This window comes from Pogona vitticeps, chromosome 1 (genome assembly GCF_051106095.1).
Source record: "Pogona vitticeps strain Pit_001003342236 chromosome 1, PviZW2.1, whole genome shotgun sequence".
Classification (NCBI taxonomy): domain Eukaryota; kingdom Metazoa; phylum Chordata; class Lepidosauria; order Squamata; family Agamidae; genus Pogona; species Pogona vitticeps.
In genome coordinates, this window is record NC_135783.1 from 124,247,947 (window position 1) to 124,263,770 (window position 15,824).

General features: G+C 42.6%; 1 protein-coding gene across 1 annotated transcript; it reads left to right on the forward strand.

The window, feature by feature from the left end:
* Positions 1-874: 874 nt before the first annotated feature.
* Positions 875-12,736, forward strand: GCM1 (glial cells missing transcription factor 1). Its single transcript, XM_078386515.1, has 4 exons — positions 875-2,060; positions 8,125-8,377; positions 10,588-10,700; positions 11,555-12,736. Exons 1-4 carry the CDS (start codon positions 1,959-1,961, stop codon positions 11,711-11,713), a joined length of 627 nt encoding a protein of 208 aa, XP_078242641.1. The 5' UTR covers positions 875-1,958; the 3' UTR covers positions 11,714-12,736.
* Positions 12,737-15,824: the final 3,088 nt, after the last annotated feature.

A 15,824-nucleotide genomic window follows, 5' to 3' on the forward strand; every position in this document is an offset into this window, starting at 1 on the left:
ATAACAATAATAATAACAATAATAACAATAACAATAACAACAATAACAACAATAACAACAATACCAACAACAACAACAACAACAACAACAACAACAACAACAACAACAATAATAATAATAATAATAATAATAATAATAATAATAATAATAATAATAATAATAATAATAATAATAATAATAATAATAATAATAATAAAGTCTGTCCGTCCTTGTTTAACATTGTGTCCCTTGGGTTCCGCTTATAGCTATTTGTTAATACAACTACAATACATATTAAGTCCTTAATCTATGCAACGTGCTTCTAGCCATTGATAAACAGATTCCAAGTTTGATAGTATTCTGAATCTTCCTTCGCTTTAATTTTTAATGTCAGTCTGTCCAGTATCTTTTTAATTATTTCTTCATCCAGAGGTGTTTCTTCATTCTTTCAGTACTGTGCAAATATAAACCTCGTGGATGTTAAAATACAGTATGCAGTATTAAATATACATTTTGTTTATCAACATTTTCTGGTATTATACCTAATATAAGGAATTCTGTCTTAAAATCTACATGTTTTTTCAGTAATTTTAATAAGCCATATATGTATTTTTATCCAAAACTTTTTTTATCAGATGACCACCAAAGGTGAGAGTAAGTTCCAGTTTTTTATGACATTTCCAGCATTTACTTGACTGATTAAAAACCATTTTAGCAAGTCTATCAGGTGGCAAATGCCATATTTGTTTGTTTGTTTGTTTAAACATTGCACTGCAATGACTTTGAAAAACCTCTTTGAAAGTGTGAGTGTCTATGGCAGAGCAAAAATACTCCCCCATTGATTGCTGCCATTTCAACATGCATGGTGCCCAACGCTGTGGTCTCTTTTGCACAGTGCAGATTAGACTTGCTGGATTTGAAGCTTTCGGGAAAGAAATAAGGCATATTACTCTCACTGTTGCTGATCAGCCGAAGGTCATCTGGGCAGCTACCTGCAGATCTTTAACTACTTTTGACCCACCCCTCTTTCTAGACAAATAAATTTGTCCATCATGGGAGCATCTGCAACTACATATCCAAGCCAATGACCAACACCGTAATGCAGATGTTGGCAAGTATAGTATCTCTAGCGGCTGCGAAATTTGGATCAGCACAACACTGCTGCAGGAGCAGGGTTACCCTTCTGCCTCATGCTCTTTGGCTTAGTCTAAATCACACTCCCCAAACTCTTATTTTTGCAGTTCTTAGGAAAACACACCAGTATGAATTTGGATCACAGAAACTGCACAGAGAAAACAATTCTCTTCTTGCAGTTTGACTGCACTGGTCCAATTCTGCTCTAAAGATTATTTAAACTAAAAACAGAAGTGGCCAGAGATCTGATGACAGGTCTCCTGCGTCTGGTCTGTTTTAGCTCTGACATAACTGAATGGACTAACTTACATCATTAGTTTGGACTCCAATGATTGCTAGAAGCCATGAAACCAGCATGTTAAGCATTCTACCCGGGGGCGGGTGGAAAGGAGCAAATAATAGCATTTACTATTGTTTTAACTCTTGATGCACATCTCTAAATGAGCAGATGAACAACTTGCTAATGTGTCTTACAGTCCACAAAATGGATAACTAGTTTAACTAGTATAAACCGGTGTGATTTTGGTTCCATAAATTCTACAACAAAGAAAAGAACCTATATTTTGGGCCCTTTGCTTCATATGTAGTAAAGTCCTCTATATAAGACCACACACTTGTCTTGAAGCTATACTTTCCATTATCTTTGCTGCTTGCAAAACTTTTAATGGAACAAGTTTTTCTAGCAAAAGAATACAGATTTTTATCTTTAATGAGCAGCCTATCATTTAGCTTCAGGAAGCTGCTTCCTGGTTTCAGATGGCTTGCAAGCAGTGCCTGCCACACAACTTCAAAAGCTGTCAAGGGAGACAGCTCTTGTAAAGTCCAGGGGAAGTGTGAAGGCTACAATGCGGAGAGCTGCAGAGGATGGGAGTGCAGGACAGGAAGGCTTGGCTTCACAACATAGGGAAAGCATCAGCTGGGATATTAATGACATCAAACTCCCCAAGGTAGGTGTACTGCAAGATCGTTTCAGAAATGGCAACTCTTCTAAGGTGACTTCCAAAACAATCATGTGTTCTTAAAATTATGTGTTTATATTATTTCTACATTTATTGATTTATTTTTGTAACACTATCAGCTTATATTAGCATGTTGTAAATGTTATCAGGAGCTTTTGGCTCCTGATAACAAATGCCATAATCCCTGGGCATTGGCCATGTTTGTGGGGAGTTGGAAGCTACCAGCATCTGCAGCATCACTAGATTCCTGTCCCTGCTACAGAGTCATGTATGGCAAAGAAGGCAGATCTTGGCCCCAAGGAGACAACAGAAGGAGTTGGAACAGGAGTGGATTGAAGTCCTGTCAAGGCTGCAATTTTATACTGACTTACCTCAGAATAAGCCCTGTTCAGCTCAGCGGGACTGACTCCTGGGCAGACATGGTTAGAATTCCACGGTTATTCATGACTCACAAACAGTAAACAAATCGTCCCACTCATTCCAGTGGGTCTACTCTAAGTACGAGGAAGTCTAGATGCAGCTCATTGACAACATCAACATCATGCAGAGATGTGATTTGGGTTTGCAACTGACAGCTGTTGAAATTCACTGGGAATTTCCAGAAGATTTTAGAGATGGTTTCTAATACAGCATCACTCTGCCTCATTCAACGTGTTTTACAGATGTTTTAGATGGTGCTATTCTCCTCTGATAATCTTCCTTTTCCCGCTGTTTCTTATACCTCTTTTCTTTATCCAGAAAACAAGGAGAAATAATGGAATAGCTGCATGGTCCAGTCTATCTCCTAGCAGGGGGGAAAAAAAACCTCATCTGAAAATGCCTTCAATATCGAGGATGTGAATAGGAACTAAAGTCCTGTTGCTAGTCCAAGCTAAGAGCAGACCCACTAAATCAATTGCTAAGTAACAAGGGTAATTATGTAAAGCCAACTGAGTACAGTAAATAAGTCTACTCTAATTGGAACTAGTGACAGGACATTGGCCTGTATGCCTAGATTGTCAGTGGTGCCATGTTAGAGCTTTGTAAAATGGGATTCAGAAACCGGACTATTGGATATCTTTCATTAGGGTGGCACAGAATGGGCTTGGTAGACTATCTCATTCCTTTGAAGACTGATTTATCAACACAGCTTCTTTCTTTCTGTCTTTCTGTCTTTCTGTCTTTCTGTCTTTCTGTCTTTCTTTCTTTCTTTCTTTCTTTCTTTCTTTCTTTCTTTCTTTCTTTCTTTCTTTCCTTTCCTTTCCTTTCCTTTCCTTTCCTTTCCTTTTCTTTTCTTTTCTTTCTTTGACTGCATTCCACCAGGAACTGCTGTAGATTGTGTAAGTCATATTGAAGTGTGTTTGATTGCACCCACAGCAACTCATAAATGAATATTTTAAAACTTTAACAATGCTTCTATTACACCCAGGGTACACAAACTGCTCAGCCCCGAGGGCTGTGTCCAGTTTGGCTGATGTGCCAGGAGCATATCCATGCACACAAGCATGCACACACATTCCCATCATAGCAGCGATTTGGAGAATGCAAATGTTGGGACCTGACAGAAATTTTCAGTCCTCCCACCTACCCCAACATTACTTCAGAAGCCCAGGAGAGCACACTCTTCTCTCTGCAGTCCAACTGGCCAATCAAGCTGCAGGGGCAGCTCTGACGTGACTCCTGCTGGTTCTGGGGCCTCTACCTGGCCCCAATGCTGCATTTTCTGCACATCTGCATTAGTTTTTAGGTCATATTATGTTGTACGTTGACGGTCATTGGTGAGGATCCTACTTGGATTTAATTCTGGAGTAAGTGAAGTTGCACAAGTCATGGTAACAAATTGCTGATAAGAAGAAGGGGTTTGTCATGCGTTCGACCACCTACCTGGTCATGGGACTGATGTGCAAACAACACATGATTGATACCTTGTTAATTAGCTGCCATTTGCTAACATAACATATGTGATTTCACTTAATGAGGAGTAAAGTCCCAATAAGATTCTGCCCTGTGTTAAGACAATAATCTAGAATAAGAAATTTGTCAGGCATTTGAAAAAAAAACAATGTTTTATTCAAGAAGAAGAGGGTTTCCTCATACTGCAGGCCAGTGCAAAGGCCTGGGTATTTAGTCAAACATAAAAATTCAACATGGTGCTGGCACACGTCACCAAAGTTTGGTCCTTCCTCCTGTACCCTAAAGTTCCAGGAGCTGCCCAACAATGGGTTCCAGAGGATTTCCCAGCCCTTTAGAACATTTTTTGTTTTGTTTTGTTTTGTTTGGAGTGGAGAAGGACTGGAGTAGGAAGGGGAGATCATTCCCTTTTTTGCTGGGTTCCACTGTTGGACAGGCAATCATCAAGCACTGAATACAACCTAAAGCCAAGCACTGCTCAGAGCCAAACTATAGATCGCCTGTCATTAGAAGGTGAAGTCCCTTTGTATTCTAGAGACATGATTCAAGCAGACATTCTTGCCTGAGACATTGGACTGGAAAATAAAACCTGTGCTGACCAAATGCAAAGCAAAGAAAGCTGATCTGGAAGCTACAGGATATGTGGAAACGTTTTCCTGTAACCATCAGATATTTTCAACACTTTCAGAATTCCCTCTTCTAATGTAATCTGTAACATCACAAGCTCCGTGGTATCAACTATGAAAACATTGTGTTATTTAATATTGCAATGGGTGGTTTTTAAGATTACTAAATTTGGCAAGATCGGGCCTTGTCTATCTACAGTGCTGGTCAAAGAGCAACAAACAGACTTTCATGATAATGGATCCATTTGTGTTTATGTAATGATAGTTCTCTCGAAAGACGTAATTTTTGAGCAGTACTCTGTTAGTGGAATCTGTGCAAAAACTACTAATGAGTCGACATGGTTTGTTGGTTTTAGTACGTGGAAACCACAATTTTTCACACTGCAAGATTGTGGTTAGATAGTCATTAAAAACAACAACAACCCTATTACAGTGTTATAAGAAATGTATTAATCTTCTCGTTATTTTAGTTCATCTAGTCCATCACCCCGCAGACTGGATGCCATGGAAGGCCGAGCCAGGGGATGTGTCTGCCCACTACCTACTAGAAGGGTAGCAAGATGTGTCAGTTGTCTGGCTGGATCATCATGAACCAAACCAAACACAGCGCAGGCTGCCCAGGAGCCCTACGTTAATTAAAAAGGATAGTTCTCCGTGTGGTGGGTTTGAACGATTGCCAGTGAATCACCCTCCACTTGGACAGCTTGTGTAGTCTAAGTCTAGCTGAAAGACAGCCATAAAAAGGGCAAGCAGGGCCTTGAAGCTGCTTATTAAGATTAAGGAAATGAATAGAATCATACCGGACAGCAAATGTGCTTCTTAGGAGTGTTTGAAAGAAAGAAAAAACATAGCCAGAATTTTCAAAAACATCCCCTGAAAGTAGTAGAGACCCATCCTTAGGGCAAGTGAGGCACTGCGCCACCTCAGGCCCAGGCCACGGCCAGCTAACCCACTCTTGCCTGCTGTCTTACCAAAGACAGAAGAACAGCCCCCTTGCCTGTGTCCCCTTCCCACTGTAGGAATACTTGTTCTGCATGTTAATACCTGGGAGTGCCAGGCAGATATGGATAACATCTATGTGTATATGTATGGATACTCACTCCTGCTCCTAGTGTTGACTGTCACCCCTGGCTGAAACCATCTCCATGGTGCCTACTACCCCACCAACAAAATGGACACCCACCGCCACTGCTCGGTGACCTCTTTGAACAGGAGCATACGATCTCTCATTTCTGGAATGTGCTTGATACAAACACATTCACAGTGAAGCTACAGATTTGTACCAATAGTACAGTACTGGGATGTCTTGAATGATATAAACAGTTTACAAAGCGTGCAGAACCAAACAACCATCACTGTTGCTGACTTGATATTTAGCTGGGTTATTTTGTACCACTTTGTTCAAGCAATAGATACCATAGGGCTTGCTTCCATCTGTCCCACCAGTCCTGAAGTTTCTGATGGTATCTGCCTGGTCCTGCAAGATCTTCACAGAGATATAAAATAAACCAGACAACTTGATCAGACCTCTCAGGTTTGAGATCAGCAAACCATTGTTTACACCATTATATCTGAAGAAACTACAAGCAAACCAGCTAGCTGGAAGAAAAATATTTTTTCATGCCTCCACTTCATGATATTAAAGTAAAACACAACATTATGGCTTGAATCCACACTTCCTCTCTTCAGTGAGAATTTAATTGTGACAAACTTCAGATATTTACTCTACACATGATATGGCTTAGAGCCAATCTTGAAAGTGAAAGCTGTACATGTCCGGTGGAAAGCTATAGGAATCCCAGCCCCCAAACACAAGTGTTTATGTCTGCATGCATGTGTTCATGTGTTCCTCCCAACCAGAGCTTGTATGTAAAGATTTAGATTCCTGCAATTGAGTAGAGGGTTGGGCTTGATGGTCTTATAGGACCTTTCCAACTCCATGACTACGTATGATTTTATGAACTAAGTAGTATTGTTATAAAGTAGGGTTTTTTTGTATTGAAGACAGGAGGGCCTGGCATGCTCTGGTCCATGGAGTCACGAGGAGTCGGACACGACTAAACGACTAAACAACAACAAGAGTTTTTTTGTATTGAAGACACAAGGAAGTTATTGTTCAAAAATAATATAAAAGAAATATAGTTATGGGTTCTAGAATTAGAGTTTTCAAGATGCTTTTAAACGTTACCCTTGAGAGGGCATTTTAGAGGGATTTTGACTGGAATGTACATGTTTTATGTCACTTAATCCCAAGGTCTTAAATATAAGACAGTGAAACCAGTTACCTCGGGAATTGGTGAGTGCTCCAACATTGGAGGCATTCAAGAAAAACTTAATCACCTGGCAGATAAGCTTTGATTGTATTCCTGCATTGAGCAGAGGGTTAGACTTGATGGCCTTGTAGGCCCCTTCCAACTTCACTTTTCTATGATTCGATAAAGGAACAAAAATGATGAGCAACACAGCAATTAACTGTGAGGGGTTTCTGTTTTGGTTGGTTGATTGGTTCCTGGCAAAGAATTACGGTACTTTTCAAATGCTATAGCAAGTACACTTAAAACAGTCTCTGGGTGGTTTGCAATTCAGTTATTCATATGCACCCCTGCAGCAAGCTGGGTATTCAGTTTACCAACCTGAGAAGAATGAAAGGCAGAGTGAACTTCCAACTGGGTAGCTGGGATTGAACCAGGTTGTGAGCAGAGTTTTGGCTGCAATACTCCAATTTAACCACTGCACCATGAGACTTCTTTAGAACAGTGGATCCCAACCATGGACCAGTTGGGGGGTGGGGTCCGTGCATGTGGGGGGGCAGCCTCCTGCGCTCGTGGGTGGGTCGTGCTAGCAGATGGGCGTGGCACACATGCGCATGCACGGAAGGGTGGGTGGTACTCACAGAGGGGTGCGCTCGTGGGTCAATGGGGCACCCGTGTGGGTGGGTGGCAGGCTGTGCATGCAGGTGGTGTGATTGCAGGGGGGCGGGAGATCTGTCTCTGTGGCCCAGTCCTGCCATAGCCACGGACTGGTAGCGGGCCACGGACTAAGGGTTGAGGACCCCTGGCCATGGATCGGGGTCTCCCAAGCTCTGTTTCCATCTTCACACATAGATAAAGTATCTCTTTTCCTGTATTTGTATATCAGGCATTATAGAATCCAATGCTCCCAACACACTTAGAATGGATGGTCCATCCCCAATCTTTTCTCTCGTAACTTTTTCATGCTTTCATTGCAGAACATGGGGATGACCCAGTAGGCTCTCCACACAAGCAAGAATCCATATTTTCCAAGATTTTTTTCATCTTTAGACCCTCTATTGCTTATCTGAAGAATGAAAATTGGGTGGGGAGGGCAGGAATTCTCTCTATGTTGACAGTGCTGGGTTGTATAATGTCTGAATGAGCTTAGCTGTCTGAGTCGTTCAAGTCATCTGAGTCCAGCCTGTTGACCTGACCTACAGACTTTGGCATTTGCAAGAGAGGGAAAGCACCGGCGCTCTGATTCCATGGTCTGAAACTTAACATTCTTTGGCTTCCTAACAGGATGTGAAACAAACCGACTGGTTTCAAGAATGGCCGGATTCCTATGTAAAGTGCATCTATAACGCTGAGGACAAAAATGCGCAGAGGCACCTGAGTAGCTGGGCAATGAGGAACACCAACAATCACAATTCTCGCATCTTAAAGAAGTCTTGCCTTGGCGTCGTGGTCTGTAGTAACGACTGCTTGACCCCTGACGGGGGGAAGATGTATCTCAGGCCAGCCATATGTGATAAGGCCAGGCAAAAGCAGCAAAGTAAGTATCTCGTTTATGAAAAGGTGGAGATTGTTTACTGCACAAAGCTGTGACTAGAGCACAGCAACCATGGCTTTGCTTCAGGGTGCCAAACTTTAGAGGACATCAGATTTAAAAGTAAATTGAGGGGGAATATTAGGGAGATCAATGACACTTCCTAATGTTACTCACTTTGGGGGATGCTCACTACCACTTGCCACAGGAAGCAAAGTGTTGTACCATGGCATCCTTCCTGAAAGAACGGCTATTCTTTCAAAGAAAGAAAGAAGGAGGCATATTATGGCACCACCTCCACTGTCTACCTCATCTGATAATGGCAAAGACTCTTGAGACTGTCATGTGCCAGCCCTGTGCCACATACTCAAAAAGGAGACGATGACCACAGCAACAGCAGCACTAAGGGCAGTCCCATCCCTCCCCACCCCCCACAAACCAACCTGACAAATTTTTCACTTTATTGCAACCTTCCCACCTTATCTGTAGCTTCAGCATTACAGTGTCCTGTAGGCCAAATCCAGCAGTTTTTGGATATCGTGGAAGTGTGTATCCTCCAAAAAAGAGGGCAGAGACTATGGCACATCAGAGCTGATGAAAATGTTGCAAGCAAACCTTGAAGCACTTTACACAAAATTAGCCGATTTGAAGGGATCTCACAGAAATAACTCTCATAACGGATTCGAGGACTGAAAGGCTAACAATTTAATAGCAAGTCTCCTGCATGAGCGTCTTTTCTGTGACAGGATTGGACATTTGGGGAGCACACAGCTCCGCCATCCTTCCATCTAGCAATGCACAAATACCTGCATTTTTCCCCATCTCCACAATGTGTCAAAACACTCTACATGAGAGGGGACAGACCAGCAACAGCATTCTCAAAGACCTGTGGTTTTTTGTCTGTAAAAACCTGCATTTGCATTCAAAACTATGCGTGTTATGAAAAATGCAAACTTTTCTGTGCAATATACAGATTTTGCACAAATGTTGGCATTATTTCTTTAAAGCGCAGACATGTGAAAAATGCACCGATGTTCTTGTCATTTCAATACAATGGATAGATAGCTCAGTGGTTTAAGTATGTGGGTGTGGAGCCAGAGGCTGGGTGTTTGATTCCCCATTGTGCCTCTTTTATAGGGGCTGAACTCGATGATCCATAGGGTGCCTCCCAGCTCTTCAGACTGAACATTAACACTGCAGAAATGTTTCATGTTCATCTGTGATATAAAAAAAATATGCAGAGATTTATATTACACCTTCTACCTTCTGAATGGCATTTGCCACTAATAAGCAATGTAGATGTCTTAAGGTTCCCTCTTAAAGGAGGACACCCCCATGGAAAAGAGAGACATTAGACGGGCCTGCACTGCTATAAGAACAGTCTGAGCCTCAACTTGAATGTTCACGCAGGGTTTCCTGCCACATGGAATGTCTGGAGTGCACCTGAGCAGCAGGCAGGGAAATGTTCTGTCAGCCCACCTTCCGAAAGAAGGAAACCAGAGGATGTCCGTAATTAATTGTTTGTTCTCTTCAAAGCATTTCATAGGGCCTGATTTGATTCATTGGTGATTTGGTTTACTTACCTTGTAGGATCATGATACTGAGGAAATGTTATGACTATTTCTTTTAAAATATAGGACAGAACAGTTTATAAGATGTTTGATACCAAAATAATCTGATTCCATTAATGGTTAATATAATAATTAATTCTTTATATATATTCCCCTTCTCCTGTCATCATTATTTTTGTTAATGTTGCTATTGTTATCAGAATGTTTTTCAGTTTTTTATTATTATGTTTGGCATATGTACTGGGAGTTTGCACACATAGGTAACCATGTGAAATTAGCAAGGCCAGAGAGACAGTGCATATGTTTGTCTGTAATATGCTTACTGTTGTTGTTGTTAACTGAAGTACTGTTTTTATCATGGTTGCCTTTATTATTTTATCAATATAACAAAGACTGTGTTTGCAGGTCTCTCTGCATGTGTAACACCTAACAGGACTGGAGATTTGATACTGGTGGTGATGTGATCACATGCAATCTTTCTGTCTTCCTCTTTGTATAAAACATTAATATGAAACATTACACCATCAATATTGATGGCATGCTAATGCATTGCACATAATGTAATACGATAGCAAGGAACAATTTTAACCAAGAAAAGGCACTTCATTTTAAGGCAATTCATATTTAATTGTTCACTCCTTTCAGAGAAATCATGTCCTAATTGTAATGGACCTTTGAAGCTCATTCCCTGCCGGGGCCATGGTGGGTACCCTGTAACCAACTTTTGGAGACATGAAGGACCCTTTATATTTTTCCAGGTGAGTTTGTTTCTTTATGGCAAGTCTGTTGCTAGACAGAGTCAATGCAAAGTGTGTATGTGCCCCGCATTGACTGAAGGAGAGTCATTTAAGCTGTACAATAGATAGACAACTATCTTGATTAGTTGGCCAGTCATACATACCAGTCGTGCCACTAAAACCTGAAGGGGCCAAGGGTCAAACTAGATGTACAAGACAGGAGATCTTCATGTAACAGTACCTCTTACCTACAATGGAATACACTCTAGGAAAAAAAAAAAAGACATGTTCTGTCCAGGGAACCATATATATATATATGCCGCCCACACTACCCAGAGTGGCCGTATGTTGGAATCAACTCAGTGGCACATAACGCACATGTCCAGTGAGACCCCCAAGGCCACTTTGGGTTTTTTGGGGGTATCCACTTTGAGGCTGTAGACTCCCACATCCATAGTGTCTAAGCTGGCTGCATGCCTGTTGACTCGCCAATGACCTTTAAAAAAAAAAATTAAGACAAGCTTTTGGCAACTGGCTGGTTCCTGCAAAGCATACTTTTTTACTGAGTGGAACTTGTGTTTTTGTTTAGTGATGTATTTTTAAATTGTGTGCTTAAATTATTCTAAATTAAGTTGCTTTTAAGTGAATTATTTTGTAATATCTGCTCTTGTTTCATGTTTTCACTGTACCTTTTATTCCATGTGAGCCTCGGTAGTTTAGAATTCTATTTTTGGGAAAAGGTTAGGATATAAATCCAACAAGCAAATATTTGAAAAAACTCAGATTTTTTTTTACTTTACCATTCCTTTATCTAGCAGGTATTCTGTCTGAAGCTGCCTTTAATGTAACTATGGCTTGTTCATTTGTTTCCAAAGTCAAAGGGGGCACACGATCACCCGCGACCTGAAACAAAATCAGAGGCAGAAGCAAGAAGGTCGATACAAAAAGCCAACACATCAACTTCTGCAAAACTTAAGCGGAACAGAGATACGGAGGTAACCATTCATTGTATTAGAAATCAAAAGTCCTACTAGCATGGCAGATGGACCTTGCATGGAAACAGAACAGGTTAAATTACCAGGACTTGTGTATTTTGTTGTATATAATTTGAGGGGATCTTGTGAGGAAGGGCTATGTACATATATTTATTTGACAGCAGTGATAATGTCACCCATTCCAACCTATGAAGAAGGTTCCTCAAGGTTATTATTGGGAAGCAATAGAGGCTGAAATGGTTCCTTGCCCTTGGTCACACAACCCAAAAACCTAGGACTTCCTTTGTATAACCCCTTCCAAGATTCTCTTTCTTGATCATACTAGGAGAAAGCAATATATGATATGGAAAATTCTGCGCCCCCCCCCCCCCCCACAAGTGCCCATTTTCCATTCAACTTGCACCAACATTGCCTTTATTTTTGCAGCCAAGTTCAGCCATAACATACTAAAAACCATAAGCAACCCTTAAAAAGTTAAATAAATAAAACACATTCAAAGCAGTAGGGTACAACAATCTATTTTTAAAAACCCATTCAGTCAGCTAATCACTCAGGGAAAGCTTTGCCTGCTTGTGGAAAGACAGGAGAGATGGAGCCAGCTTGACCTCCTGTGGAAGGGAGTTCCAGAGTCTGGGAGCAGCCACAGAGAAGGCCCCCCCTCGTGTCCCATCAGATGTACCTGGGAAGGTGGTGAGACGGAGCGAAAGACCTCTTCTGGTGATCCTAACACTCGAGCAAGCTCATCAAGGGAGATGCAGTCCTTGAAAGAGCTGGGTTTTGGACACCCTGAAGTTTCCTTACACTTATCATTGATGTAAGAACAAAAAGCCTTTTAGTGGAACTCATTTAATGTTTGATGCATTGTGATCTATTTTTTCTTTTTAAAGTTCCTGACAGGTGAGACACAAAGCCTGGACACTTTATCATTCATGGCTTCCAAGCAGGAAGACCTGATGTCACCCAAGAGTTTGAGTGGACAATTCAGAGCTCAAACCCCTCAAGACCAGATGCTGATCCATTGTTTGCCTGCTGCCAAAAGCTCCAGCTCTGGGAAAGCCTCTTACTTAATCGAGCACGCTCCAGACGTGGGCTACAACAAATACTTGGACAAGTGTAAACAGACGGGAAGCACTGAATACATTAATTGCCGAGACCCAATTGAACCTTCAGTCTCTGTGCATTCTGGAAACAGAGAACCACCGATCTGGAACAAGAACGCAGACCTAGGAAGAAACCTGCCCACCGAGAAATACTGCAACGGCTTGACGCCATGTTTTCCAGCTTTGTCCTGTGAAACACTTGCCTCCCTCAACTCAGTTGATCTGGGTGTCCAGGCTTTCCCTCCTAGGTGGGAGCCCACAGTAAAGGTTGGCTACCATTCATTCATCTCTAACGTGGGTCCCTTGGGAGAGGATCTGTATGAAGGAAAGCCTCACCTGAATTATAATGGCGGCCACCTCCCCTCCACCCTTCCGCTCTCTCCGCAGGATCCCTACCTCACTGCAGACTCTGCCCCCCATCTCTATTACCAGAATGCCTTGCCCGTCAAAGGCAATGAGTGGCACACCGAAGAGGAAAGAAAATACACCAATCTGGACCGCTGCCCCAATGAGATGTGTTTTAACTTGTTCCCTTTACGGTGACTCTGTTTCGGCACCCGCACCTACGCTTTGTCTCTTCCAGCAGCCCCCGTAGGCCTTCTGCGCTCCTGAACATTATGTACACTTATTTATGCTTCTTGGTGAGGGTGGAAGGTAAATTGTCAGTTTAATTTATCAATAAACTTTTTCTCTCTCCCTTGTTGGCCTAAGTTCCTTGCATCCCCCAGCTTGGAGGGATTTCTGGATATGGTAGGAAAAGAATTTTAATTTCTCAAAGCGCTGCCTGACAGGCAATGGGGCAGACACTCGTCTATGAAGGTTTGCAGAAAGATTGCCCCCTTTATGGGTCTGTTTCAGCAGGAAACGAACCGAACCGAAGTCTCATAGCCGCTTTAAATTTAAAATGCCCTTGCCTGTGAGCTTTTGTGGATTGCAGCTGTGACGGCACAGCGAGGGAAAGGAGAAGTCACCCCCCCCCCTCCTCTCGCTGTAACGTCGCCTGCGGGTTATTCGGTTCCCTTCCCTATCAATGGCCTGAAAGCGGAGGAGGATTTTTAAAAAAAACCTTCTACTGTACTTGCAGTTCCCTTTAAAGTGCCTGTAGGTGGCGCAGTTGAAAGGCCCTGTGAAGAAGGCTTTCCTCCAGATCCCTTCAGTTGCTTTACTTGCCTGGCAAAAACAGAGCGGGTTCTTGAACTGTTGATATAAATGAATGAATTGGGTGGGGGTGGCGGTGGGGGTGGACTGGTGTTTTTGTTTTTTGAACGTGACAGGTTAACTGTGTGTGTTTTTTTGTGTGTGTGATCTCTTCCCACTTTTTGCCCCCCCCTCTCACACACACACTTTTTGCCCCCCCCCCCTCTCTCTCTCTCTCTCACACACACACACACACACACACACTGCTCCCAACTCTCTTTTCTCTCCCCACCCCTTTCCTCTACAGACAAACGGAATAAGCCCTTTTGAATCTTTCTGGCATGAAAAAAAAAGGAGTCGCCTCTCCCCAGGAAGGGGGGGGGAGCCGGTTTGTCAGCCACAAGGGCCAAATGTCATGCCGGCCAGAAAATGTCATCCGATTTCCCTCGTTTTATGAACAAAGGCAATGCCAAGATATTTGCTAGCGTCTGTGGCAGCCACAGTCCATTCTCCAAACCTCTTTCTGTAAGTTGGACAAGGTTGGCTTCCGATGGCCTGTACTTGACCTTCGGGCTCTGGGACCACCTGGGCAGGTGGCCCTTCACAGGCTCCCGTCATGGAGTTCAGGACTGTTCTGTTCCCCTCTAAGAGCCATCGTGGGGTACTTACTGCCCAGAGTCTTGGACTCTTTTCTTAGCGTAGTAGCTAATAACGATAAAAACCTCAGCATCTGCCCTCTATTAAATCCCATCCCATCCGAGAATGTCTGTTTTTCCCCCATGAAAGTAGCATATGTGGATCTGGAAGCCCAAATCCCATCCTATCTGAGAGTGACTGTTTTTTCCCCATGAAAGTAGCACATGAGGATCTGGAAGCCCTCCAGACCACTCTGCTCCCTTTTCCCAACCAGATCTGCCTCCAAATAAACTGAGAGGTGTGTGCACTGTAAAAGTTTATTGTTACAAGTCTGGAGTGAGAGCAATAAACTACTTTATAGTTCCTCACAGTGTGCCATTATTTGGCTTCTGTCAATTGGGCCCAGACAAATATAATTTGTCTTTTGTCTATTTGTCTTCACCTTCTCACAGCCCTTCAACCACTTTTAAAGTGCCTTGTTACTATGGGAACAGTGTTGTTAGCAATAAGGGTGGCATTAGGGACATTGGTAGGAATTGAAGATGCTGGGTTTACGAGACGTTTCAAAATTTATATTGCAATTTGTGAAATAGGTGAGCCCATAATATGTTTTAATTACTGCAACATGTGGTTGATAGTGGTGGAGTGCCTTTCTAGGTAAAGGTAAAGGTTCCCCTTGACATTTTTAGTCCAGTCATGTCCTACTCTAGGGGGTGGCGCTCATCCCACTTTTCAAGCCATAGAGCCAGCATTTGTCCGAAGACAATTTCCATTGTCACGTGGCCAGCGTGACTAGGGAACGCCGTTTTACCTTCCCACCGAGGTGGTCCCTATTTATCTACTTGCATTTGCATGCTTTCGAACTGCTAGGTTGGCGAGGAGCTGGGACAAAGCTCACGCAGTCGCGTGTATTCGATCTTATGACTGCTGGTCTTCTAACCCTGCAGCACAGACTTCTGCGGTTTAGCCCACAGCGCCACCACGTCCCTCTCTAGTGCCTTTCTAGCTACAGGTTAAAAGACAGAGATATGGGTTAGTTAGCTCAGTGAGTTAAGTATGTGGCTGCAGAGCCAGGTGTTGAAAGTTCGATTCCCTGCGGTGCCAACCAACTCTTGGGCAAGCTGCACAGTTCCAGAGCATCCCTGTTCCTTTATTTTTCTGTGCCATCAACTGACTTATAACAACTCTGATAGGGCTTTCAAGCTACCGTAAGTGAGATATTTAAGGGATGGTTTTACCAGTTCCGCTCTCCCAGTGAGTTCCCAAGGCTGATTGGA